At 47.4% G+C, this 24,994-nt stretch overlaps 1 protein-coding gene across 1 annotated transcript in view; it reads left to right on the forward strand.

Annotated features, from left to right (window-relative positions):
* The first annotated feature begins 54 nt into the window (after positions 1-54).
* The window catches only part of LOC131103606 (alpha-1,6-mannosylglycoprotein 6-beta-N-acetylglucosaminyltransferase B-like), a 52,657-nt gene continuing 27,717 nt past the window's right edge, over positions 55-24,994 (forward strand). The window contains exons 1-8 of the mRNA XM_058050010.1: positions 55-371; positions 1,395-1,507; positions 10,729-10,873; positions 16,004-16,113; positions 18,255-18,328; positions 19,459-19,626; positions 22,012-22,179; positions 24,134-24,303. Of these exons, the coding sequence (XP_057905993.1) occupies positions 313-371; positions 1,395-1,507; positions 10,729-10,873; positions 16,004-16,113; positions 18,255-18,328; positions 19,459-19,626; positions 22,012-22,179; positions 24,134-24,303 (1,007 nt within the window). The 5' untranslated portion in view covers positions 55-312. The remainder of the gene's footprint in view (positions 372-1,394; positions 1,508-10,728; positions 10,874-16,003; positions 16,114-18,254; positions 18,329-19,458; positions 19,627-22,011; positions 22,180-24,133; positions 24,304-24,994) is intronic.

Consider the following 24,994-nt stretch of genomic DNA (forward strand, 5'->3'; position numbering starts at 1 on the left):
CGCCATCATCAGCCTCCACAGACAGCCACCCTCTCCAGCTCTGTCTTCCCGCGTCCTGGAGGACCAGCACACGGAGTCGGGATGCGGCTCCAACATCCACCAGCGTGTGTAGTCGCATGAGGCGGTTAAGGCGCCCCCACCCCGGCATCACCCGGCATCGTCCCGGCGTGGACGAGAGCGCGTAAAGGGCGGAAGTTCGGCGCTCGATGATGGCACGCTCCATCACCGGCCGCCACTCGGCTTTAAAGTTGCACGTTCGAGTCCGGAGCTCCCACACTCCCGCGTCACGGTGAATGGACCCGCGCGGCCACGATGAGCTGCGACCTTTCCACGATGACGAGGAGATGCCTTCTCACTTTCAGGCCGTTCAGGTAAGAACATGCAAGAAGTCCGACATTGTGGACTTTTATTTGGCCTGTTTAGTCACTTATTTTGTTGTTGATGACGTCAGGAAACCCAGTGGACGCTTCATTAGGAACACCTAATCAGCAAAATTTCATTTTAAAACCATGTCTTCTCCATAGTAATAATATGCCATGTTGTTATATAATATGTACTAATATACGGCATGTATTGGGGGTGTCTAATATTTGGACTGTAACGGGGGTCTGGTTTGCCAAGTCGACGTGTGAAAAGGAGTAGGAAGAAGCAGATCTGATTCAATCCCACACACCATCATCATAACTTTATATGTTGACACCTACAATAATATAATATTATAATAATAATTCTCCAATGGTGATCAACTTTGTACATTAAGAACAACAAAACAAAAAGTGATAAAATGGGAAAAGTAGTTGATGATAAATAGGAATATGAATAATATGTTGAAATGACTGTGATTGCGTTATGTATGCGTGCCTAACATTCTGGGCGGTGAGCTTGTATTAGCGTGGACAGTGATGGGGGGGTTGGGGGGGGGGTTCTGTAGCGGAACATGATGATTGATAGAGTCGCCTGTCACATTCCTGATCACATCTTCCGTTTCCAGTCTTCCCGTTCTGCTCATCGGAATTGCACGGCTGAGTGTCTGTCGGCGTCACTACGGCGAAAGCGCTTAACGGTTCGCCGATGGTCTTCGTGAAATGCTGGGCGCTCTTCATTGATCATCAATCGGACCCGCTTTCCTTCCAGATGGCTTTTTGGGTGTTTGTTGTTTAGCGTTGTTGTAGCTTGGGCAAACCGGTGTTGTTATGGCAACTGAAAAAGTTGGAATCCATGTATTTGGAACGGCACACTCAAGGGGGCTCAGCTCGGGGTTATTAGGTAGCGTCTCGCCTCCCCAGTGGACCTCAACTTAAGCAACTTTGACAGGAAGTAATTCCCGTTTTTTTTTTCATTTGCATACAGTCTGTTAGTTCAGCTCTAAACTTCCTCTTCCTGTCTGCTTCCAGAATCTTTGTGGTCGGGATCGGCTTCTTCAGCCTGTGCTTTCTAATGACCTCTCTCGGGGGCCAGTTCTCAGCCAAGCGACCCGCCGAGTCCCCCTTCGCCACGCGGGCCGAAGGTAAGCCCCCCCCCCCCGGCTCCCCAGCGTTGTGATCCGTGCTGGTAATGAAGAAGCCGGCAGCGTGCTGAGAGCTGCGTGGCGCTTCCTTGATTGCTGGCGGACCCCCCCCCCCCCGCTCTGTTCATCAGAGTCCATCATGTCTACCTTGTGTCCCTAGACGGGCTTCTATCTGTACCGACGATGCTGCTCTTTGCATGTAGACTTTGGATACTTCTCTCTGGATTTGTTTGGACGGTCCTTTGCAGTGAATTCATCCCAGCCAGCCTGACCGCTGTGCTTTCACCCCCCAGCGTTGACCTACTGTTTTCCTGATTAGGGAAGTTTTTTTCCCCAAGAGTTACTTTGAAAACAAGTCTGCAACTTTATTCGCACAAATTCCATGGATGAATTCCATACAGGGGGTCTTTGGTGACGGATGAGTTCTGCACCGTCCTAGACTGTCCAGTTTTAGTGTGAGCCGGAAGCTATACCTTATATTCCTTATTACTTTGTTAAAGGATGGCTGCACGGTGATTGAGTGGTTAGCGCACAAACCTCACAGCTAGGAGACCAGGGTTCAATCCCACCCATGTTCTCCCCGTGCATGCGTGGGTTTTCTCCAAGTACTCCGGTTTCTTCCCACATTCCAAAAACATGCTAGGTTAATTGTTGACTCCAAATTCAGTCCATAGGTATGAATGTGAGTGTGAATGGTTGTTTGTCTATATGTGCCCTGTGATTGACTGGCCACCAGCCTATCGCCCAAAGACGGCTGGGATAGGCTCCAGCATCCCCTGCGGTAGAAAATGAATGAATGAAAGAACTTTGTTGAAATCCTTTCCCACTTTTCTTCCCAGGATGTAGAAGCCGTCATAGCGTCAAGGAGGGCCTCGTGTTTGCCCCCGTTTTAACTCCCCACGGGTGCAATAACCAATACTTTTGTCCATATAACTTAACTCCACATCCCGCCTGAGTGCCGCATGTGTACGTTGGCGTACGTATGCATTGCAATTGATAGCGATCACAAAGGGCGCCGTGTTCTTTATCGCAGTGACGGGTTCCGGCTGGAAGTGGACATTGGGAGTGTTACCCGGAGAGAAAGCCGGTTATCTTTCTCAGCACGGTGTCAGTGTTTCCGCTTCGTGGCCGCGCATAGAAACGTCCACAGCAGAGGGGGGGGGGGGGGGGGGGCAGTGTTAGCTTTTGGACCGCTGTTTCACCTTTTATCAATGTCTGACATGCTGTTGACTCTGCATCTCCGTCTGTCCGTCACAGATCATTTGTTCGTACTTTCATTCATTCATTTTCTACCGCTTTTCCTCACGAGGGTCGCGGGGGGTGCTGGAGCCTATCCCAGCTGTCTTTGGGCATAAGGCGGGGTACACCCTGGACTGGTCGCCAGGCCAATCACAGATCATTTGTTCGTACTTTCATTCATTCATTTTCTACCGCTTTTCCTCACGAGGGTCGCGGGGGGTGCTGGAGCCTATCCCAGCTGTCTTCGGGCGTAAGGCGGGGTACACCCTGGACTGGTGGCCAGCCAATCACAGGGCACATATAGACAAACAACCATTCACACTCACATTCATACCTATGGACAATTTGGAGTTGCCAATTAACCTAGCATGTTTTTGGAATGTGGAATGTGTCGCCAGCCAATCACAGGGCACATATAGACAAACAACCATTCACACTCACATTCATACCTATGGACAATTTGGAGTGGCCAATTAACCTAGCATGTTTTTGGAATGTGGGAGGAAACCGGAGTACCCGGAGAAAACCCACGCATGCACGGGGAGAACATGCAAACTCCACACAGAGATGCCCGAGGGTGGGATTGAACCCTGGTCTCCTAGCTGTGAGGTCTGTGCGCTAACCCCTAGACCACCGTGCCGCCCTTGTTCGTACTTTGTTGATGAAATAATTGCCGGAGCTCCATTATCCGTACGCACTCCAAGCCTTGGGAATAACAGAGATAGCAGCCTTGTTGGATGGCTTTGCTTGCTAGCGTGAATAACGGGAGCCGGGGGCGCACGTTTAAGTGTAGTAAACAGGGGACGCTCCAGCGATGTGCGTTGGGTGCCATTACGGGAAAACAATTGAAAGGTTGTTGCTCATTAACGAGGCTCTATATGCAGAGTCGGAGGCTCGTAGACGACAGGAGAGCTGTCTGATTAATTTAGCGCTCGCACGCTATAGTCAAGGGAAGGCTCGCTCGGCCTTCAGCTCATTAAAATCAGTCTTACCGCGAGCCGCCCAGCGTCAATCTATGTAAATCCCCACGCTTATTCGCCGTATATGTGTGGAGGGTACTGTACATAAACATGGCGGACGAAGCTCCTCGCTTGTACGCACGCCACACACCTCCGTGGCTACGTATCCCGCCTGAAGCTCCGGCTGCGCTGAGCCCATGTTATGACTCATGACACACACACACACACACACATACACACACACACACACACATACACACACACACACACGTCGTCGGGCAGAAAATCATCCGGAATACAAATCAAATGAAACCCAGCAGGGAACGCCGTCCATGACAGCGAGTGCAAAAGGTGTTAAGAGAAATGTGTCGTTATTTTCTTCCCAAGCTGCTTCACCGCAGAAGACTTTCCCTGCCGACCCATTCCATTCCTCTCCCGTTTTTGCATCAGCAACATAAACACCAGATGCTGCCTTGTGGCCCTGGTGCAAGGCACTCTTTGCAACGCTGCCTTTCCAACGTGAGCAGTCGTCATTGTGGGCGGACTTCCCGCCCCCGACAGAACGTGAGCTACGGGGGAGCTACCTTAACCCGCACAGAAAACTTTCTAGAACTTCCTGGTTCTGCACCACCCAAATGGTCTGTGTGGGTTTAATCTGTGCAGACACTGTAGATGTAGATGTTGATGTAGATGTTGATGTAGTAGATGTTGATGTTGTTGATGTAGTAGATGTTGATGTTGTAGATGTTGATGTTGATGTTGATGTTGATGTAGATGTAGATGTAGATGTTGATGCTGTAGATGTTGATGTTGATGTAGATGTAGTAGATGTTGATGTAGTAGAAGTTGTTGTAGATGTTGATGTTGTAGAAGTTGTTGTAGATGTTGTAGATGTTGATGTTGTAGATGTTGTAGATGTTGATGTTGATGCTGTAGATGTAGATGTTGATGCTGTAGATGTTGATGTAGTAGATGTTGATGTAGTAAATGTTGATGTTGTAGATGTTGATGTTGTAGAAGTTGATGTAGATGTTGATGTTGTAGATGTTGTAGATGTTGATGTTGTAGATGTTGTAGATGTTGATGTTGATGCTGTAGATGTAGATGTTGATGTTGTAGATGTTGATGTTGTAGATGTTGATGTTGATGTTGTAGATGTAGATGTCGTTGATGTAGATGTAGATTGAGTGGTCTCCTGGGCGTACCACCGGGAAGGAACAACTTCATTGCAACGGTTCCTGTAAATTAGCTGGAGAACATCGTTATTTGATCGAGTGTTTAGTGCGCAGACCTCACAGCTCAGAGACCAGGGTTCAATTCCACCCTCGGCCATCCCTGTGTGGAGTTTGCATGTTCTCCCCGTGCATGCGTGGGTTTTCTCCGGGTACTCCGGTTTCCTCCCACATTCCAAAAAAGTTAATTAGCCACTCCAAATTGTCCATAGGTATGAATGTGAGTGTGAATGGTTGTTTGTCTATATGTGCCCTGTGATTGGCTGGCCACCAGTCCAGGGTGTACCCCGCCTCACGCCCGAAGACAGCTGGGATAGGCTCCAGCACCCCCCACGACCCTGGTGAGGAAAAGCGGTAGAAAATGAATGAATGAATGTTCCATGACTGATTGACGCAGCAGGCTGATCAATGGCAGGAACGATGCAGATTAAACGTCAGATGTTTGAAGAGCTCAAAGTGGGTCAGGAAGTTCAGTCTCGGTTCAGGTAATGTTGATTTTTCATGCATGCAAGACAGGAAATATGTTTATGCAAATGATCATCATATTGTCCTGGTTTGCCACAATGGAAGCACGCAGCGCATGAAAGAGGATGCAACTCGTAATAAGTCATATCCTCATTGTTTGGCGCGACAGGCCGCGTGCTTTAATAGCCGGAAGCTTTATCAGCCGAGCTCCGTGTTTGGCCGAGCCCGACTTTGGCGTCTGAGGACGGAGATGCATCATCTTCCGAGCAGCCAGCGACAATGAGCTGTGACCGTGGCGTGGATGATAATAAAAGTCAGCTAAACAAAGGCGGCGTCTCGCATCTGCGGACGGCGTCGCCTTCTAATTGAAGCCATTAAAGCCATCGTGCGGCGTCTTTCCATTTCCGACACGTCAGCCGTAATAAGAGGCTGGAGTAGCACAGAGGATGAGTGACAGTCGGTCTCTGCTCTGATAGCTTCTGGATCTGCCCCCCTCCCCCCCCCCCCCCGGTGCTGCCAAAACTCCACCTCAATCAGCCCCCCCGTAATGAATATTGGAATTAGGAGTGAAAGCGGAAGGAAGAGGCTGACTGTGTGCGAGTTCGAATCTTGGTGACACGCGAGAATGAGAACGTGGACCCGAGTGTCTCCAAACAAATAAAATACTGAATGGGACGCCAAAGTAACAGGAAGTGGGCGGGGACAAAGAAAGGTTTTTACAGTGGACGTGGAAGTGGACATCAAGGAACATCATCAGAAGGTCCGAGAGAGGAGAACCACTCGCTGGTCTGACTGGTGACGTCTAATGGCCCTGATGTTTAACTCCTTAGGGGGCCCTGGTAGGGGGCCCTGGTGTATAACTCCTTAGGGGGCCCTGATGTTTAACTCCTTCGGGGGCCCTGGTGTATAACTCCTTCAGGGGCCCTGGTGTTTAACTCCTTAGGGGGCCCTGGTGGGGGGCCCTGGTGAATTATTCTTTAGGGGGCCCTGGTGTATAACTCCTTAGGGGGCCCTGGTGTTTAACTCCTTAGGGGGCCCTGATGTTTAACTCCTTCGGGGGCCCTGATGTTTAACTCCTTCGGGGGCCCTGGTGTATAACTCCTTAGGGGGCCCTGGTGTATAACTCCTTAGGGGGCCCTGGTGTTTAACTCCTTTGGGGGCCCTGGTGTTTAACTCCTTAGGGGGCCCTGGTGTTTAACTCCTTAGGGGGCCCTGGTGTTTAACTCCTTAAGGGGGCCCTGGTGTTTAACTCCTTAAGGGGGCCCTGGTGTTTAACTCCTTAGGGGGCCCTGGTGTTTAACTCCTTAGGGGGCCCTGGTGTTTAACTCCTTTGGGGGGCCCTGGTGTTTAACTCCTTTGGGGGACCCTGGTGTTTAACTCCTTTGGGGGGCCCTGGTGTTTAACTCCTTAGGGGGGGCCCTGGTGTTTAACTCCTTTGGGGGGGCCCTGGTGTTTAACTCCTTAGGGGGGCCCTGGTGTTTAACTCCTTAGGGGGGCCCTGGTGTTTAACTCCTTAGGGGGGTCCTGGTGTTTAACTCCTTCGAATGGCAAGGTTTAAGTGTTGAAACCCCACAACTCGCCATCGACAGCCGGTCGTCCTTTCTGCTATAACTTACGACTTTTGTCGTCCCGTAGGAGTTTCCTGCGTGCCGCTGCTTCAGACATTGTCTATAACTAGTGTGGAAGGGCTGCAACAACTCTGGTTGTGCTATGTGAGTGTATGTGTGCCAAGCAGGCCTTCTATGAGTTGAACCTGTTATGTCTGCAGTAGTTATCGTAAAATGCGGCTCTACGCTGTACAGATTTAGCGTTTGGCTCGCTCGGCCAGGGTTGAGTAACACGGTGATGGAATATAAGAAGAGGTTGGATATTAATGATGCTGTGGCATCACCGTAATGGAGTCGTTAAAGGAGATTAGCTGCAGCCTTTAAGCTCTTTATTAACCAGCAGATGAGGAATCACACAGCCGAGCCTCCACGCCGGCCAGGTATCACCTCAACTCTACTCGGTAACACAAGCGTTGCTACGAGCGAGTAATGGAGGGTTGATTGCACGCGTACGCTATATAAGGCCCGGTGCTAAAAATGTAGTGTGTAGGAAGAAAGGGTGTTTGGTGTCGGTAATGGTGATTTATGAGAAGCATTACTGTGAAGAATTGTGAGTTCTCCTTCCCACACTTAAGCCCAGAGGCTCCCAGATTTACTGCAGCACTGCAGCTCACAGACCAGCCAACTTAGAGCAAACATCGGGGGTCCTTATCCGGTACCCGCAGGTTCTTATTAAAAGTACGAGCAGGCAAAGATAGCCTCAAAATGAAACCTTACCGGCAGGGAGAACCGTTCCACAAAAATATTTCACAGATGTCATAGAGTCGAATGTGCTAGAGCAGGGGTGGGCAAACTACAGCCCGGGGGCCACATCCGGCCCGCCAAGTGTTTGAATACGGCCCGTCCAATCTTTCAAAAGTATTTAATTTAAACTCAACATACAACCTGGCATCATGGCCTGAGCCAACCTTTTGATGGTTGTATCAATTTCGTTGTTTGACATGGTCTGTTGTTTAAAAAGTGCTCCTGAAAAAAGAGACACAAGCACATAATAATAATAAAAATTAACATAATAATTATTATATTATTATTATAACTATTATGATTATTATATTTATTATATTAATGCTAATTATTATATTAACTATATATAATAATATTGTTATATTTGCGTATTTTACATAATAATAATATAAGAATTATTATTTTAATTTTATTTTAATTATTATAATATTTTATTATTTTTAAAATATTTAAATATAAATATAAAATAATAAATAATAATAGCAGATTGCATGACAATTTTACAGATACAATAATACCAGGTGGACTGTTACGTGTAAAATATATAGTCGGCCCCCCCCCCCCCCCCCCTTTGGAAATTTTGTTATATCAATGCGCCCGCGAGTCAAAAAGTTTGCCCACCCCTGTGCTAGAGCAAAGGTGTTTGGTTTGTGGCTTCTGTTTTTTTATCGACCAAGGGGCTTGAATATCGGATGTGCTATGCCGCCATGCGTCCACGGAGGTCGGAGGTGTCAGGAAAGGTACCACAAGGATAACCGTCTTATGGCGGCTAAGCATTCGTAGGAAAGCCACTTTTGAACAGGAGGCTTGACCACGCCTTCATTCTGCTATAGAACCAACACGCCCGGGTGCCGAGTCGGATGCCGAGTCGGATGCCCGTACTGAAACGTGTTGTCATCCAGCCTCTTTGGTCGAGAGAGAGTAGAGGATGTCGATATATTGAGCCCGGCAAAATGACCGAGTTTGTTTTAATTGTCATGTGGTTAATTGATTCATTGATTATGGTGACAGGCGTATTTATGAACCGCGGTACGAATAGCTTTCGTTCTTTCTGTTTTATTGTCCTGTTTGTTTTCAATCATTCTTAAGTCTTTGTCAGACGTCCACAACAACGCCGTTTGGAGAAGAATCCATTTTATCTCTTTCTTTCACGGAAGTGAAAAATGATCCAACTGTTGAATTATTGAGCTTCCGTCGGCATATTTGACTAGGAAGACATATTTATCTCCAATACGCCAAACATACTTTTCACTCGTGTACGGAAATTCTCCTGCAACTTTTGTCTGAACCTTGAACTTTAAACCTCAGTGTCGCACAAGTATTCTTGTACACAGTACACAGTACACAGAGAGCAAAGCGTTTTATTTGGCTTCTTTTTCCGAGTACTGGAGATGTAATAAGATTTCCCCGAGGGGAGAGGTGGCTGCAGGAAGGAAGTCTAGCAGTTTGCAAACCGAGGAACGCCAGGCTGAACATTTACTTTCACCTCAGGTAGCCTCAAATCCACTTCAGGGCTACAGAAGCCTGATTACGGTTATTATTCATTCTGATTATTTTCTGTCGCTCATTCTGTTCAAGGTCAAGGGCGGGTTGGAGCCTTTGGCAGCTGACCTTGGTCAAATTAGGTTTTTTTTTTTTGTTCTTAAAGTGTGAGCTTTTGGGAAACTGTGACCAGGGTGAAGTCTTCCAAAAAGTAAGCTTTATGTGTTTTTAATGGTGCAAATTTAGGGTGTTTAAATTGTACTAATGAATACAACCTTTTAGAAGGTTTTGGTATTGGTATTGGTGGTACGGTATTGGTGTATTGTATGCAGTAGCAGAAGCTACTTACAGTACAAAACACATGGCCGTCCCGACTGATTTCCATCCTAACCTTAGGGGCCTTAGGGCCTAAAGATGGGCTTATTTGGTCATATGGGGGTCCAAGGCAAACCCAGTCCTTGGGGGCCTCGCTTCCTTGTCCTGACTGGTTTTCTTCTCCCCTCAGATTAAGGTCTTTGGTGTGGGTGGTATAAAATTCTGGTTACATGACCATGTTTTTAACACCCCCTCCCAAAAACACTTTTAAATATTACTGACTGGTGACGTGTGGGCCAGCACTGCTGATTCTGAAGGCCCTGGGTAGATTACATCGATGTGGCAACACGCAGAAGCTGAAATCTGATTGGACAAAAAAGCATCCACTCCCGGAAGTAGTGCACTAGCACCCCTGGGTTTGGTGGACTGGTCTCAGGGCGGGGGCTAGCGGGGTGCGTGTCTGGAGACTGGTGAGGCGTACGGGCTTATATAAGTCCGACTATTTTCATGACCGACTGGTAAAGTCCCAAAGATGGACTGGTCAATCCTGATGGACTGGTTAATGATCTACGTAAAAAGTGTGATTGTCCTCCCTGGTAGCATCGATGGTCCTTCTCCAACTTCCATGCCTGGTGGGATACGTTATGTAGCGACATGACGCAGGCTTAAGAATGACTTAGTAGCCAGGATTCCCTGACTCTGATGCTACGGTGTGTTAATTAGCGTTCAGAGCTCAGCGCGATGAAAGGAAACACAGCAGGGTTAGGACCTGGACGTGTTGCCATGCAGTCCCTGACCCCGCGGCCCGGTGCTGTAGGCTTAATTGACGCGGTGTTTGCTAACGGCACTAGACCACCAGCCGGGTCATTAATTATTTGAGCCGAGCAAGAAAGCAAAACCAATACTGTCAGAATAAAATGCTGATTGTGCTCCCCCCCAACATCCCCCCCACCCCCACCCTCGCCCCCGCCCCCTCCAGCTTCCAGTGAGCTGTTGGTTTAGTAATGAAGGACAGGAAAAACTTCAATAAAGTAGCTTTAGCCTTGGTGTGTGAAAAAGAGAATTCATATCAGAAGAATAGGATGCATTTATGTTGCTCTTACTGTTTGTCAAATAAATAAAAATATGAGTTTTATATATGATTATCACGCTGCCTGTCTCGTCCCTTTGCTTTTTAGTATTCGGGGCCCAGGAATCCCGCAGCGTGCTAAGGAAGATCAGCGACATGCTGGAGGTCATTCTGAAGAGGATGGACGCTCTGTCCAGGTTGGGTAACTCCACTGAAACCCACAAGCTGGACGAGCTGGCCTCGGTCTTGGACAGGTAAGCCAAGCACGTCTCCTTCGCTGGCTTCTTCTGTGTACTATGGACACGCCAAGTTAGCACAGAACCTGATGACTGACCTCCAGGAAGCTCCTTCAACCTAAAAAATGTCAAATAATCGAGAAGCACTTAAGGTCTTAAGTCATGGTGGGTGCTATATTCATGAGGCGTGGTCAACGGGGTACTGTGTCTGACCTAGGATCTGGGATCTAGGATCTGGGATCTAGGATCTAGGATCTAGGATCTCGGTCGGCCTAGCAAGGTAGTCATTAACAGTCCAGGTCTGCTTGTTTCCCATAAACCCCCGTAGACCGCTCCATGCGTAACACAGGTGGATGTTATTGATGACACGTTGAAGGTACAGAGATAGCGTGGTATTAATCCATGACCGTCATGTCGCAGCACGGCTCCGATTTCAAGGATCTGCATATGGTTTCTGGAAGAGCAAACAATCCCTGTGGAGTCATTTCCGCTTGACTGCTCCACAATCCCAACCTGAACCTGAACCTGAAGCTCCCAGTGGGAGTCCTAAATGTGCAGACCTTTGAGTTTTACCTGAAGCCCTGATTGGCATCCCGGATGGAGAAGTAAACAACGTCCTCCACAGTGAGGGATGATCTTCTCCTCGGATGCGCCCACAGCTGCCATGCCGCTCGCCCACTCAGTGGTTGTGTCCGTAGAACTCCCAAGTTCTCCAAGCCCCCTCGGAGCATGCCAAGGTGTGGTCAGTCTCTACGTGGTAAACAACCCGATCGGTTGAAAAGACCCTCATCGTCTTTCACCGTTCATCGTTCTCCTTTCTGACTTATTGAGCTCCATGTTGGAACCACATCTGCTGCAACTTGACGTTCTTTGTTCTTTGTTGGCTTTCACTTTTGTCTTTTAGTCTGACTTTTCTAGTCGGTTCATATCAGCTTCTGCTGGCAGTGACTTTACTCGGCTGTCTGGTATCTGGCTTGCACGGCACATCTCAGCGGCTTTGTCTGGAGTTAGATCTTCCTCTTAGCTGCGTGCCTCGTTAGTAATGCCACACACTATAACACTAACGGGTTGCTCTTCAGCTCTTGTGAAGAACCAGCATGTTTTCTCTGGGCTCACGATCCTGAAAATCCACAATCCATCCAGTCCTCAAACATGAATTATGTTCTTCTCGACGTCCCTAAACGTGACATGTGATGTACTCTAATGGCTCCTCTCCATGACGGGATGAGGAGTTGGACACTGGAGGCATGGCAGCCGAGGGTCTTTATGAACGTACTTTAATGGGGTCCGTGCAATCTTGGGATCTAGCAACACAGTTTAGGACACCCACGGCCTGTCCTAAACTCTCCCGGGCGTTCCAGACCTGCCTGTGGTCACGGTCCGTAGCATCCGCCCGCCACCTCCACCCTTGCATCCATAGCAACATAAGAGATGCTGAGACCGTTTATCCAATGCGCGGCCCCGTGGTACACGGATCCGGATCCAAGCCCTTCATGGAACCAATCTGGACATTCTTCCCGGCGTCCGAGTTCCAATAGTAGCTTAACTTTTTTAGTATTGATTGTTGTATTGGTTCCAGACCAAGGGAGCGGACCAAGGAAGCGGACCAATGGAAGCGGACCAATGGAAGCGGACCAATGGGAGCGGACCAATGGGAGCGGACCAATGGAAGCGGACCAATGGAAGCGGACCAATGGAAGCGGACCAATGGAAGCGGACCAATGGAAGCGGACCAATGGAAGCGGACCAAGGAAGCGGACCAAGGAAGCGGACCAAGGAAGCGGACCAATGGAAGCGGACCAAGGAAGCGGACCAATGGAAGCGGACCATGGAAGCGGACCAATGGAAGCGGACCAATGGAAGCGGACCAATGGAAGCGGACCAAGGGAGTGGACCATGGAAGCGGACCAATGGAAGCGGACCAATGGAAGCGGACCAATGGAAGCGGACCAATGGAAGCGGACCAATGGAAGCGGACCAATGGAAGCGGACCAATGGAAGCGGACCAAGGAAGCGGACCAAGGGAGCGGACCAATGGAAGCGGACCAATGGAAGCGGACCAAGGGAGCGGACCAAGGGAGCGGACCAATGGAAGCGGACCAATGGAAGCGGACCAATGGAAGCGGACCAAGGAAGCGGACCAATGGAAGCGGACCAAGGGAGCGGACCAAGAAGCGGACCAAGGAAGCGGACCAAGGAAGCGGACCAAGGAAGCGGACCATGGAAGCGGACCAATGGAAGCGGACCAATGGAAGCGGACCAATGGAAGCGGACCAATGGAAGCGGACCAATGGAAGCGGACCAAGGAAGCGGATCATGGAAGCGGACCAATGCAAGCGGACCAATGCAAGCGGACCAATGCAAGCGGACCAATGCAAGCGGACCAAGGAAGCGGACCAAGGAAGCGGACCAATGGAAGCGGACCAATGGAAGCGGACCAATGGAAGCGGACCAAGGAAGCGGACCAAGGAAGCGGACCAAGGAAGCGGACCAATGGAAGCGGACCAAGGAAGCGGACCAAGGAAGCGGACCAATGGAAGCGGACCAAGGAAGCGGACCATGGAAGCGGACCAATGGAAGCGGACCAATGGAAGCGGACCAATGGAAGCGGACCAAGGAAGCGGACCAAGGAAGCGGACCAAGGAAGCGGACCAAGGAAGCGGACCAAGGAAGCGGACCAAGGAAGCAGACCAAGGAAGCAGACCAAGGAAACAATAAAAGCGCCGGTCTTATATGACATGTCGGAGCCGCCAGCCCAGATGAGTGTGGTTACCATAGCAACAGACCTCTCATACTTGAATCTACTCAGAGTTGGAGTAAAGGCGCCCCCCCCCCCACCTCTTTATGCGCCGTCCATTCCCATCACTCCTCCACAGCGCTAAGAGGAAGTATCTCCTTTTCACATCACTTACGTGCTCGAACACGGTAGCGTCATCGCCTGGCGAATACTCCATCGTTCCGTGGCGTGTAGTAGTACCAGCCGCTGCTTCAACGTACAATTTGGCCACAAAGTACTGATCACTACACTTTTATGTCAGACTACAACCTAAACGCAAAATGTTGCAATGTCGTCTTGCCGGGTCGTCGTTCCGGACGTACCAAACGGTGTTTTTAGCCGCTAATGACATCGCCCGCATGAGTGACACCTCGTCAAACTGCGCCGTGCTCCGCAGAGCAACAAGCTGGGTATGGAACCCTCACCTTCGGGTTGTAAACATACACACCTGCCAACCATGAAGAAATGTTATGTGATTGGCCCCCCCCCACGCGGCCCCCCGCCTCCCACACTTCACCGCACTGCACTCAGACGAGACGGTCAAGCATGGAAATACCTTAAAGATGGGACACAAGTGGGAATATCGGAATGCTACAAACGTCCCAATGATCCATTGAATCTGGCACCAATGATTGATGACCTGTGACCCCACAGGCGTAGAGTGTGTGTGTGTGTGTGTGTGTGTGTGTGTACATGTGTGTGTGTGTGTGTGTGTGTGGCCTTTCGTTTCAATTTCCTGGTCTAAATGATAAAAGAGAAGGGTTTGTCTTCCTGGAAGAATAAGGGAAAAAAGTTGGAATTTAGGTATGCAAATGAGCTCTCTGGGTTTTGTGGTTTATTGGTGTGCACACACACACACACGCATGCACACACACACACACACACGCACACACACACACACACACACACAGAACGCAGAAGCGTCATTCCATTACTTTGAAGAGCTTCTCAGAGAGAAGAAGCGAGCGAGCTCATTAAAAAGGAGGCTTTTTAAAAGGGTGGGGGGGTGGGGGGGGGGGTGATGCTTGGACTGTTTAACACTAGTTGCAAGTAGCAGGCCCGTGTTGGGAAGTTTGGGAGCTACAAAGGAAGCTGCGGGGCCAATGTCATCAAAGCTGTCGTCTTTAAGTAAATCCACCGTGGCGAGTTGCCGCCATTGTGACATCAACTCTCACGCTGCCGCTTTGCTCAACATGACTGTCATTTATATGGCGTTAAAAATAAAACGTGGACAAAATCAATAATAGGACACGTTGACAAGTGAAAAGATAACTGATGTTAAGTTGACATAGAGATAGATAGAGCATAGACAACCTGATTCTGACCTTGGAAATATGCTTTTCATCATAATTTCAGCCCTCTCTATGTGAAATAACACATCATATTAGCCAATATGGTAACATGGACCAATAAGCCAACTGGACCTGAATGCCTGTGAACGCCTCATACTCGTCTGTAGAGAATGACACATCAACACATATTTACTTCCCTTTTATTATTTGTATTCAAACCTGAGAAAATGCATTAATATGAGCTAGCTAACAACGGACCTCATGGGAAATATCTATTTAGATACTAAAACAAACAAAAAAAAGACTCATAAGCTACAGCCATATGATTATTATTGTAGCAGCTAGCATGAAAAAGTATATTTATCTGGCGGGGTATACCCCCTGGACTGGTCCAGCTCATCATAAGGATCATATAGATATGAAAATATTCTCTTAATATTAAATCCTCCTCTGCAGAAATTAACTTATTGCGGCGGGGATATATATATATTCCTATAAGATATATATACATTCCCATAAGTTATATATGAAAATATATACATTTCCATAAGTTACGTATATGTGAAGATATATACATTTCCATAAGTTACGTATATGTGAAGATATATATATTCCCATAAGCTATATATGACGATATATACATTTCCATAAGTTACGTATATATGAAGATATATACATTCCCATAAGATATATATAAAAATATATACATTCCCATAAGCTATATATGAAGATATATACATTTCCATAAGTTACATATATGAAGATATATATATTCCCATAAGCTATATATGAAGATAAATACATTTCCATAAGTTACGTATATATGAAGATATATACATTCCCATAAGATATATATGAATATATACCCATTCCCATAAGGTATACATGAAGTATATTTGCAGTACTATTGTAAGTCAGGGAATCTTTTACGTCATTCTTCCAGCTGATCAATGATGTATGCAAATGAAGATATTCCATGCTAATATAACAGGTGTGTGTGTGTGTGTGTGTGTGTGTGCGTGTGCGTGTGCGTGTGCGTGTGCGTGTGCGTGTGTGTGTACGTGCACGTGTGTGTTCCAGGATTCAGCCGATGGGTCTGATGGAGCGGATCCAGGCCATAGCCCAGAACATGTCCGACATGGCAGGGAGGGTGGAGCAGATTCTGCAGCGCAGCGTTGCAAGCAAAAGAGGTGAGATTGAAACACACACACACACACGTGCATGTGAGCGTGCACGTGAGCGTGCACGTACACGGCGGGCCCACTCTCTCTCTGTCACGTTTCGAGTGTCAAATATAGTTGTAGCCTTTCAGGTGGATCTTACCTGTCCAATTGAAATCCATGCAATTTGGGAAAACACTTTAGCTTGTGGTCCACCAGCCCGGCCTGTCAGCCTGTCAGGTGTGAGCGTACTTGACGACTCGGATGAACAATTTCCACGTGAATTTGCACTTCCTGCTTGAGCTCACAGAACATGACGGACATTATTCACGACGCGTCGCCCATTCAAAGAGCGCAGCCTTCATTTATGTCAGGCTGGAAGCACTCAGGTGTGTCTCACAACACATTCTCGTGTCGGGGCGGGGATGTTTAAATCCTGATGATGAGTGACCTTCTCCACGCTAATGTGACGTGGCCACGCCGGCTCTTTCATTAGCCGCCACTTTCAATTTGTGGCGTGGAAACGGGAAGCAAAAGCATGTTGGAATTCACTTTCCAGTTGTCCCCCTTTGTCCGCGACACGGCCGGCTGTGACGTGGGGGCTCGTTAACGTGGCATGACGTTCGATACCGTTTCATCGGGCCCCATCCACATGCGGCATTAAAGAAAGTGGCGCTATCATGCTAATGAGGCCCTGCCGCTGACGAGGTGCTGCGTGGGGGAGGAGCCGCAACCCTGCTCCTCTAATTGGGCTCACTAGTGCTTTGAGGAGAAGGATGGATGGAGACGCGAGGGGGTGCAGATAGATGAGGACAGGGCCAGAACGAGGGGGGGGGGCTATGGGTAATACAAGCTGACATGGTCATTAAGCATGTGAAGCTAGAAGGCCAATCATTTACTGAAACTGGTCCTTAGTCCAGACATAATGTTAGCTACACCTGCTGGAGGTAGGATGGAGGGAGGAGATCAATGGGAGACCTGGACCAGACCTGGAACAGACCTGGACCAGACCTGGACCAGACCTGGACCAGCAGGAGCCTTATTACCTCCCAAGGGAGACCTTGGATGCAGGTCCTCAATTGGCTCTCATTCAATGGGGTGTTAGCGTATGCTATCTCATTCAATGTGGTGTTAGCATATGCTATCTCATTCAATGTGGTGTTAGCGTATGCTATCTCATTCAATGGGGTGTTAGCGTATGCTATCTCATTCAATGGGGTGTTAGCGTATGCTATCTCACTCAATGGGGTGTTAGCGTATGCTATCTCATTCAATGGGGTGTTAGCGTATGCTATCTCATTCAATGGGGTGTTAGCGTATGCTATCTCATTCAATGGGGTGTTAGCGTATGCTATCTCATTCAGTGGGGTGTTAGCGTATGCTATCTCATTCAATGGGGTGTTAGCGTATGCTATCTCATTCAGTGGGGTGTTAGCGTATGCTATCTCATTCAATGGGGTGTTAGCGTATGCTATCTCATTCAGTGGGGTGTTAGCGTATGCTATCTCATTCAATGGGGTGTTAGCGTATGCTATCTCATTCAATGGGGTGTTAGCGTATGCTATCTCATTCAATGGGGTGTTAGCGTATGCTATCTCATTCAATGGGTTGTTAGCGTATGCTATCTCATTCAATGGGTTGTTAGCGTATGCTATCTCATTCAATGGGGTGTTAGCGTATGCTATCTCATTGAATGGGGTCTTAGCATATGTTACGTCAATAATAATGTGTTAGCATATGCTACGTCAAGAATCGTGTGTTAGCATATGCTACGTCAGGAATGGTGTGTTAGCATATGCTACGTCAGGAATGGTGTGTTAGCATATGCTACGTCAAGAATGGTGTGTTAGCATATATTATGACAAGAATGGGGTGTTAGCATATGCTATGTCAAGAATGGTGTGTTAGCATACATCATGTCAAGAATGGTGTGTTAGCAATTAGCTATTGTGTGCTATGTTAGCAGTTGGCTATTTTCAACCACTTAAAATTGCATCAAGTGTCTTTTCCAGCGTTGTCCCACGAGAAGATCTAATTCATGTGAGGAACCGTACGTTGGCCAAACGGCACACGGTCCTACCCTCCTTTTGGGGTGCTGAAATGAACTCAGGTGTCTTGGTCTTGTGTTCCATCTGTGATAACTACCCAGCACCCATCCTTCTTGTCTGCAGCTAGAGAAGGAACATTCGGGCAGTGTGACATTCCCAAAGACCCTCGTTACCCAGACTGTCCCGGAAAGATGGATGTAAGTCCTCCTCGATTGTAGTCTAGTAGACAACGAAAAGTAAATCAATGACCTGAGACACACAAATGTTGATATGGTAAGGAGTTAAATCTAGTCCAAGAAAAAAATCTCCACGTTGATAAAGGTGGAAATGTTTAGTGATTAGTAGGAATTTTCGGGTTTTTTTCACCAAATATTGAAACTTTCTTCTGAAATTATTTAAAACTTAATCTACTGATATTAGGCCTTCATTTTCATATTATAACCTTTTTTTCAACAACTTCATTTTGCTTTTTTTCTCATATTACAACTAAAATAACATTTTTTCTTTAACCTTTCAACTCTGTGCTACTATTATTTATTATTATTATATTATATATATATTATTTATAAATATATTATATTTATTTCTATTATTATTTCTGCTCATTTTATTACAAATTTGTTCTTATAAAATTGCAACTTTTTCCCATTTTACTATTTTAATATTTTCTTTTTTTTCTTGTCAAATTAAAGCTGACTTGTCCATTTGTATGTTTTTTTCTTGTTAAATGATATTTGACAATGTCAAATATAAAAAATGTAAAAACCCCAACATGTAGAAGAACTAAAGCTACAGCAGCTCCACTAAGTCAGTGTTTTTAAGTACATGAAAACTTTACAGTTTAATCAAAGTATTAACACACTTAATACATTTTAACACCAATACTTCATTATTTTTTCTCCACAAATGAATTAAAATCAGTTGAAAGCCATACGCGTGTATTTAATCAGTCAGCTACAATCTGCATGCTCGTCATAATTACTGTCCTAATTCAACAACGCTAAAAGCATTGCCCATATAATTCTGCTTGCACATTACTTACAGACACGTATGACAAAGTATTCCTTAACAAAACATCCGGTATGCTGCGTATCCGTCATGTTTGAGTCCCTAAATGCGTCACAAGCTCAACTCTGTGAATTATTGCAGCCACTAGGTGTCGCCAAAACCCCCTAGCGCCCTAATTTAGCTGGAAAGCCGCCTGTTAAATGACAGGATGTGATGTACGTACGTATGTATATAATATGTAAGTCACGCCAGGCCCGCCAAACTATGTCAACATGTACATAAGTCAGTGTTAAGTTAGAATCCTGTGCGTGTGTTTCAGTGGATGCGTGCCCGTTGGACCTCGGACCCGTGCTATGCTTTTTACGGCGTCGACGGCTCGGACTGCTCCTTCCTCATCTACCTGAGCGAGGTGGAGTGGTTCTGCCCCGCACTGGCCTGGAGGAACCAAACCGCAACGCCCACCTTCAAGCCCCCACCCAGGAAACAGGTATGACACCCACAATGTAGAACCGCTGCTGAGGTCTTTGTCCTGGAAAGCGGAAGCAGTGAGAACCAGGACGTTGGGAAAGAACATTTCCCAAATGACGAGGAAGGTTTGAGTAGAACAGAACGCCAAACACGAAGCCGCTCCGCTTTGAAGCTCCTGAGGTCAAACGGAGCATTCATCACGTCTCTAATCAATCACGAGCTCGCCTTTACGATCGATGACATCTCGGCAGGCAGGAATATACAGCACGCCGTTTTTCCACGCCGCGCTAGCCGTCATTCCCCGGTGAGTTTGCCCTCTTGAGTCATTTTAATCTTCATCCTTACCGCTTACAAACGATGCATTTCCTGTGCAATCATTCCGAAAGGTCTCCCTCCCTGCTTAGCCTCTCCCACCTCCTTGCGTGTTTGTCCCGGGAGTACCGTGCGGCCGCCGTAATGAATTCCGATGTGGAGTCATTGTGCAGCCCAGCGCTTGTACACACACTACTGTGTTTTGTGGCTTGTATGCATCCCTCGGGGGCTCTGGATTCGGATGTGCCGTGCACCAGTTGCTCTTCTTACCTGCGTTGGGGGCGTACAGGACGGCTCTGCATACTGATGTGCTCATTGAGGGGATCTGAGGTAGGGGGGGGGGGGTTCTCAGCCAGACAGTCAAATTGCACTATAACGCAGTCGGACTGAAGAGCTCAATGTAATGCTCAGTACTGAGAGGTGGAAGTATTATACAGTAGCTACAGCAGTGCAAACGGTATTAATAAACACTTGGGAAGGATGGAAAATAGGATGAAAAATCCATTTTTTATATATCCATATAGAAAATGGATGGATGGATGTTTCGCCAAAATGTCTGTACAATGATGCCACAAATTAATCAACACTAAAAATAACCATTTTTAAACATCATGAAGCTGAACTGTGTGTGTGCGAACCTCCTCGGCACGACACGGCGAGGTGCCTTTCACTTCCTGGTTGTGGAGCATGGATTTCAAAGGGAAAGATGCAGCTCGTTCTCTGACGAAATGCACTTCTGACACATTTAGGACGTTTTTTTGGCTTAGATCCGCACCGTTCTGTCTTCTATTGTGGAGTTCCATCATCACCTCTTTGTGTCTCTTATGCAAAAAAACGTAAAATCTCATCGACTATTCAGCTTCTTAGCTTTCTTTGTCAATGGACGAAAACCGATGTGCCGATATTGTCCAACTCTCAATTTCCAATAATCAGCCGATCCCGATGTGTAACATGACATCATGATGGAATTAACATATGTGTTGTATGCAGCGTTTTTTTATATCGGTTTTCATGATCAGGAAAAAAAATCTGATACCGATATCGACTGATATCACATTTTTACGCTGATATCAAGCCGATAATTATCGGCCATCCCTAGTATTTGGCTTAGATCCGCACCGATCTTTCTTCTATTGTGGAGTTCCATCATCACCTCTTTGTGTCTCTTATGCAAAAAACGTAAAATCTCATCGACTATTCAGCTTCTTAGCTTTCTTTGTCAATGGACAAAAACCGATGTGCCGATATTGGCCAACTCTCAATTTCCAATAATCAGTCGATACCGATATGTGTAACATGACATCATGATGGAATGAACATATGTGTTGTATGCAGCGTTTTTTTTATATCGGTTTTCATGATCAGGAAAAAAAATATGATACCGATGTCGACTGATATCACATTTTTACGCTGATATCAAGCCGATAATTATCGGCCATCCCTAGTATTTGGCTTAGATCCGCACCGATCTTTCTTCTATTGTGGAGTTACATCATCACCTCTTTGTGTCTCTTATGCAAAAAAACATAAAATCTCATCGACTATTCAGCTTCTTAGCTTTCTTTGTCGCTAACAAACAACGGTAATTAAAGAGAGTAGTGTGTGCAGAACAAATCGATGCCCTGCAACAGTCCTTTTATTGCAAATGTTGACCAGAAATCAGAGGTGAAGTGGTAAACAAATAGGAAATAATGTTGTTCAAGCCGACCAATCACAGCCCAGTGAGGATGTTTTGTGTGTGTGTGGGGGGGGGGGTGAATAAGGCCAGACCTTACAGGGTTTATGGGGTCTCCTGTTTCAGACGTCCGACCTTCAGCCGGCTGCAAGTAGGCTTCATTCCACTTCTGCATTTTATGGCCTTAAAAACCTCTCCTCACGTCAGGGACATCCGTATGAAAAGAATTTGATGTCCATTTAGTCGCTCGGTTTTGACTTCAGCATCTTTGCTTCCGGCCAAGCGCTAATTCCTGATGTGCGGAATTAATATCTGCTGACAAAGTGGCTCAGCATTCGCCTGCAGAAAAGAAACGCTGGCGTGCGAAAGCAGCCCAATCTGAATGAACAACACTCCTAAAATGTCTTTGTCCTCCAGGCCGCCTTCCGCTTTGACACGGGGGCTCTGCTGGAGCAGGTGGGCACCGGGAAGGAGTCGCTCAGCTTCATGAGGAGACGCATACGGAGGCTGGCGGCGCAGTGGGCTTCGGCCGCCCGACGGCTGGCTGACAAGCTGCGCGGCGGCCACTGGCGGGACGAGAAGCGGGTGAGCGTGGAGCATCTGCACACATAAATATGCATCCGCACACAAGCCGTCTGCGAGAACAGATGACGGGAGACGTCGAGTGCCTCATTTGCTTTCAGGACGTTTTCTTCATGCGGCGTCAACAACCAGTCGGGCAGGGGTGGCCGCATGCTGGCTCGTCAATTGCTGTGGCGTTCTGTTGCAATAAAGTTGCACTTCTTTGATTGTGGCAGCTGCTGGGCTGTTGTGCTTTGAGTTCATAGACGAGTTCGGTGTGGCCCCTGGTTGGCGGGGGTGCCACTGCCCATTTTCTGCCTGGAGTGCAGTTGAAAATGGTCATTGTATTGGGAATCATTGTTTGGAAGTACCTTACGTCATACGCCAAGGAAAAAAGGAGCCAAGGTAACTCCACCGTCGGTCGCTGGCTTGGACGGTGCAGAGGTGCTGAAGAAGTTTCCTGAAAATTCACTCACCAGTCATGCATCGCCAGTTCACATCGTGTCATGCCGCCAAGGAAAAAAGGAGCCAAGGCAGCCCCAGCAGCAACCAAGGCGCTGTCTACACTGCAGAGGTGCTTGAAACCCAAGAAGCCTCCTGAAACGTCACTCACCAGTCATCCAGTTCACATCACTTCATGCCGCCAAGGAAAAAAGGAGCCAAGGTAGCTCCAGCGACAGCCGCTAGCTTGGACAGTGCAGAGGTGCTGAAACCCAAGAAGTCTCCTGAAACTTCACTCGCCACTCATGCATCACCAGCTCACATCATGACATGCCACCAAGGAAAAAAGGAGCCAAGGTAGCTCCACCGCCAGCCACTGGCGTGGACAGTGCTGAAACCCAAGAAACCTCCAGAAAAGTCACCCACCAGTCATCCATGGCCAGTTCACATCACTTCATGCTGCCAAGGAAAAAAGGAGCCAAGGTAGCTCCTGCGACAGCCACTAGCTTGGACAGTGCAGAGGTGCTGAAACCCAAGAAGTCTCCTGAAACTTCACTCACCAGTCGTGCATCACCAGCTCACATCATGTCATGCCACCAAGGAAAAAAGGAGCCAAGGTAGCTCCACCGGCGGCCACTAGCCTGGACAGTGCAGAGGTGCTGAAACCCAAGAAACCTCCTGAAACGTCACTCACCAGTCATCCAGTTCACATCGTGTCATGCCGCCATGGAAAAAAGGAGCCAAGGCAGCCCCAGCAGCAACCAAGGCGCTGTCTACAGTGCAGAGGTGCTGAAACCCAAGAAACCTCCTGAAACTTCACCCAGCAGTCATTCATTCCCAGTTCACATCAATTCATGCTGCCAAGGAAAAAAGGAGCCAAGGTAGCTCCACCGGCGGCCACTAGCCTGGACAGTGCAGAGGTGCTGAAACCCAAGAAGCCTCCTGAAACTTCACCCAACAGTCATCCATTGCCAGTTCACATCACTTCATGATGCCAAGGAAAAAAGGAGCCAAGGTAGCTCCACCGGCGGCCACTAGCCTGGACAGTGCAGAGATGCTGAAACCCAAGAAGCCTCCTGAAACGTCACCTAGCGGTCATCCATCATCCATCACTTTATGCCGCCAAGGAAAAAAGGAGCTTATGAATTTCAAATCCCCTCCTGAATGTGGCATGAATTGTGAAACTTAGTGAGACGGGGACTCAAATAATAATTTTCCCAACACATTTTTTTCCCAGAGAATCCGACAGTAAATAAATGCTGTTTGTGTACGTATGAATTATTCATCTCTTCTTTATCTTCATTTGCCAGTTAACTAGTAGGAATTTGCTGCCGCTTGACTAAATGTCATTAGACACATCGTTACATTTCAAATCTGACATTAACGAACGTCTTCGCAGCTGCGGGCCGTCTATGACGCGTACGTGAGCATCGGTTCCTCCCCATGGAGAAGTCGCATGTCTCCTAGACGTAAAAATCGTTTTTGAAATAAAAAAAAACAACCACTGAAATCCACTCCTTCTTTCCTGGGAATGCAGATTCTTGTCCACGTGGGCTTCCTGACAGAGGAGTCCGGTGACGTGTTCAGCCCCAAGGTCCTGAAAGGAGGTCCTCTGGGGGAGATGGTGCAGTGGGCCGACATCCTCACAGCTCTCTATGTGCTTGGACACGAGCTCAAGATCTCCGTTTCCGTCAAGGAGCTGCATGGGTATGTTGCCATTTCCTTTTCCTTTACACCAACCCGTCCACGCGTTGGGGCGTGCTGCCGCAGGACACCAATGCCCAAAATCAAAGTCGGATGAAGGATTAGCTGACTGACTAAATATGCTGAGTAAAACGCTTGATATATCCACCTGCACCAACAGCAATGCAGCATGAAATACAACCAGGTCAAGGTCAAGGTCATTTATTGATATGGTTTATCATTTCCAACAGTTCAACAGCCCAAAGTGCCTAAAACAGCCAATAAGACGCCAAACTACACAACAAACAAACAATAATACAACATCCAATCAATGACACTTTTGCGAGTGTAACCACATCCACGATAAAACTCAACTCTGAGCCCATGACATCACTTCCTGTCTGCCCACCGCTCCACGAAACACATTTATAGAAACACACAAGTCTTATTTACGTCCTAAATGGCGTATTTGCTCTGATTCTATCGACTATATTGGGTAATAGGAGTGTAAAGGTGACTATAGGGGTGTTATTTCATTTTAGAGCGCTCTAATAATGTTAAAAAACGTATTTAGAAGGTCGCAAATAGGTTTTTTGTGCTTTAACTACAAACATATTTGGTTTATAAATGAAGGGGGAGTGTGGAGCCAACCAACCCTGATCATACTGTAGCCAGATGTCCTACATGTACATTACCCTTGAACTCAGCACCCAGG

This window comes from Doryrhamphus excisus, chromosome 15 (assembly GCF_030265055.1).
Source record: "Doryrhamphus excisus isolate RoL2022-K1 chromosome 15, RoL_Dexc_1.0, whole genome shotgun sequence".
Lineage (NCBI taxonomy): Eukaryota > Metazoa > Chordata > Actinopteri > Syngnathiformes > Syngnathidae > Doryrhamphus > Doryrhamphus excisus.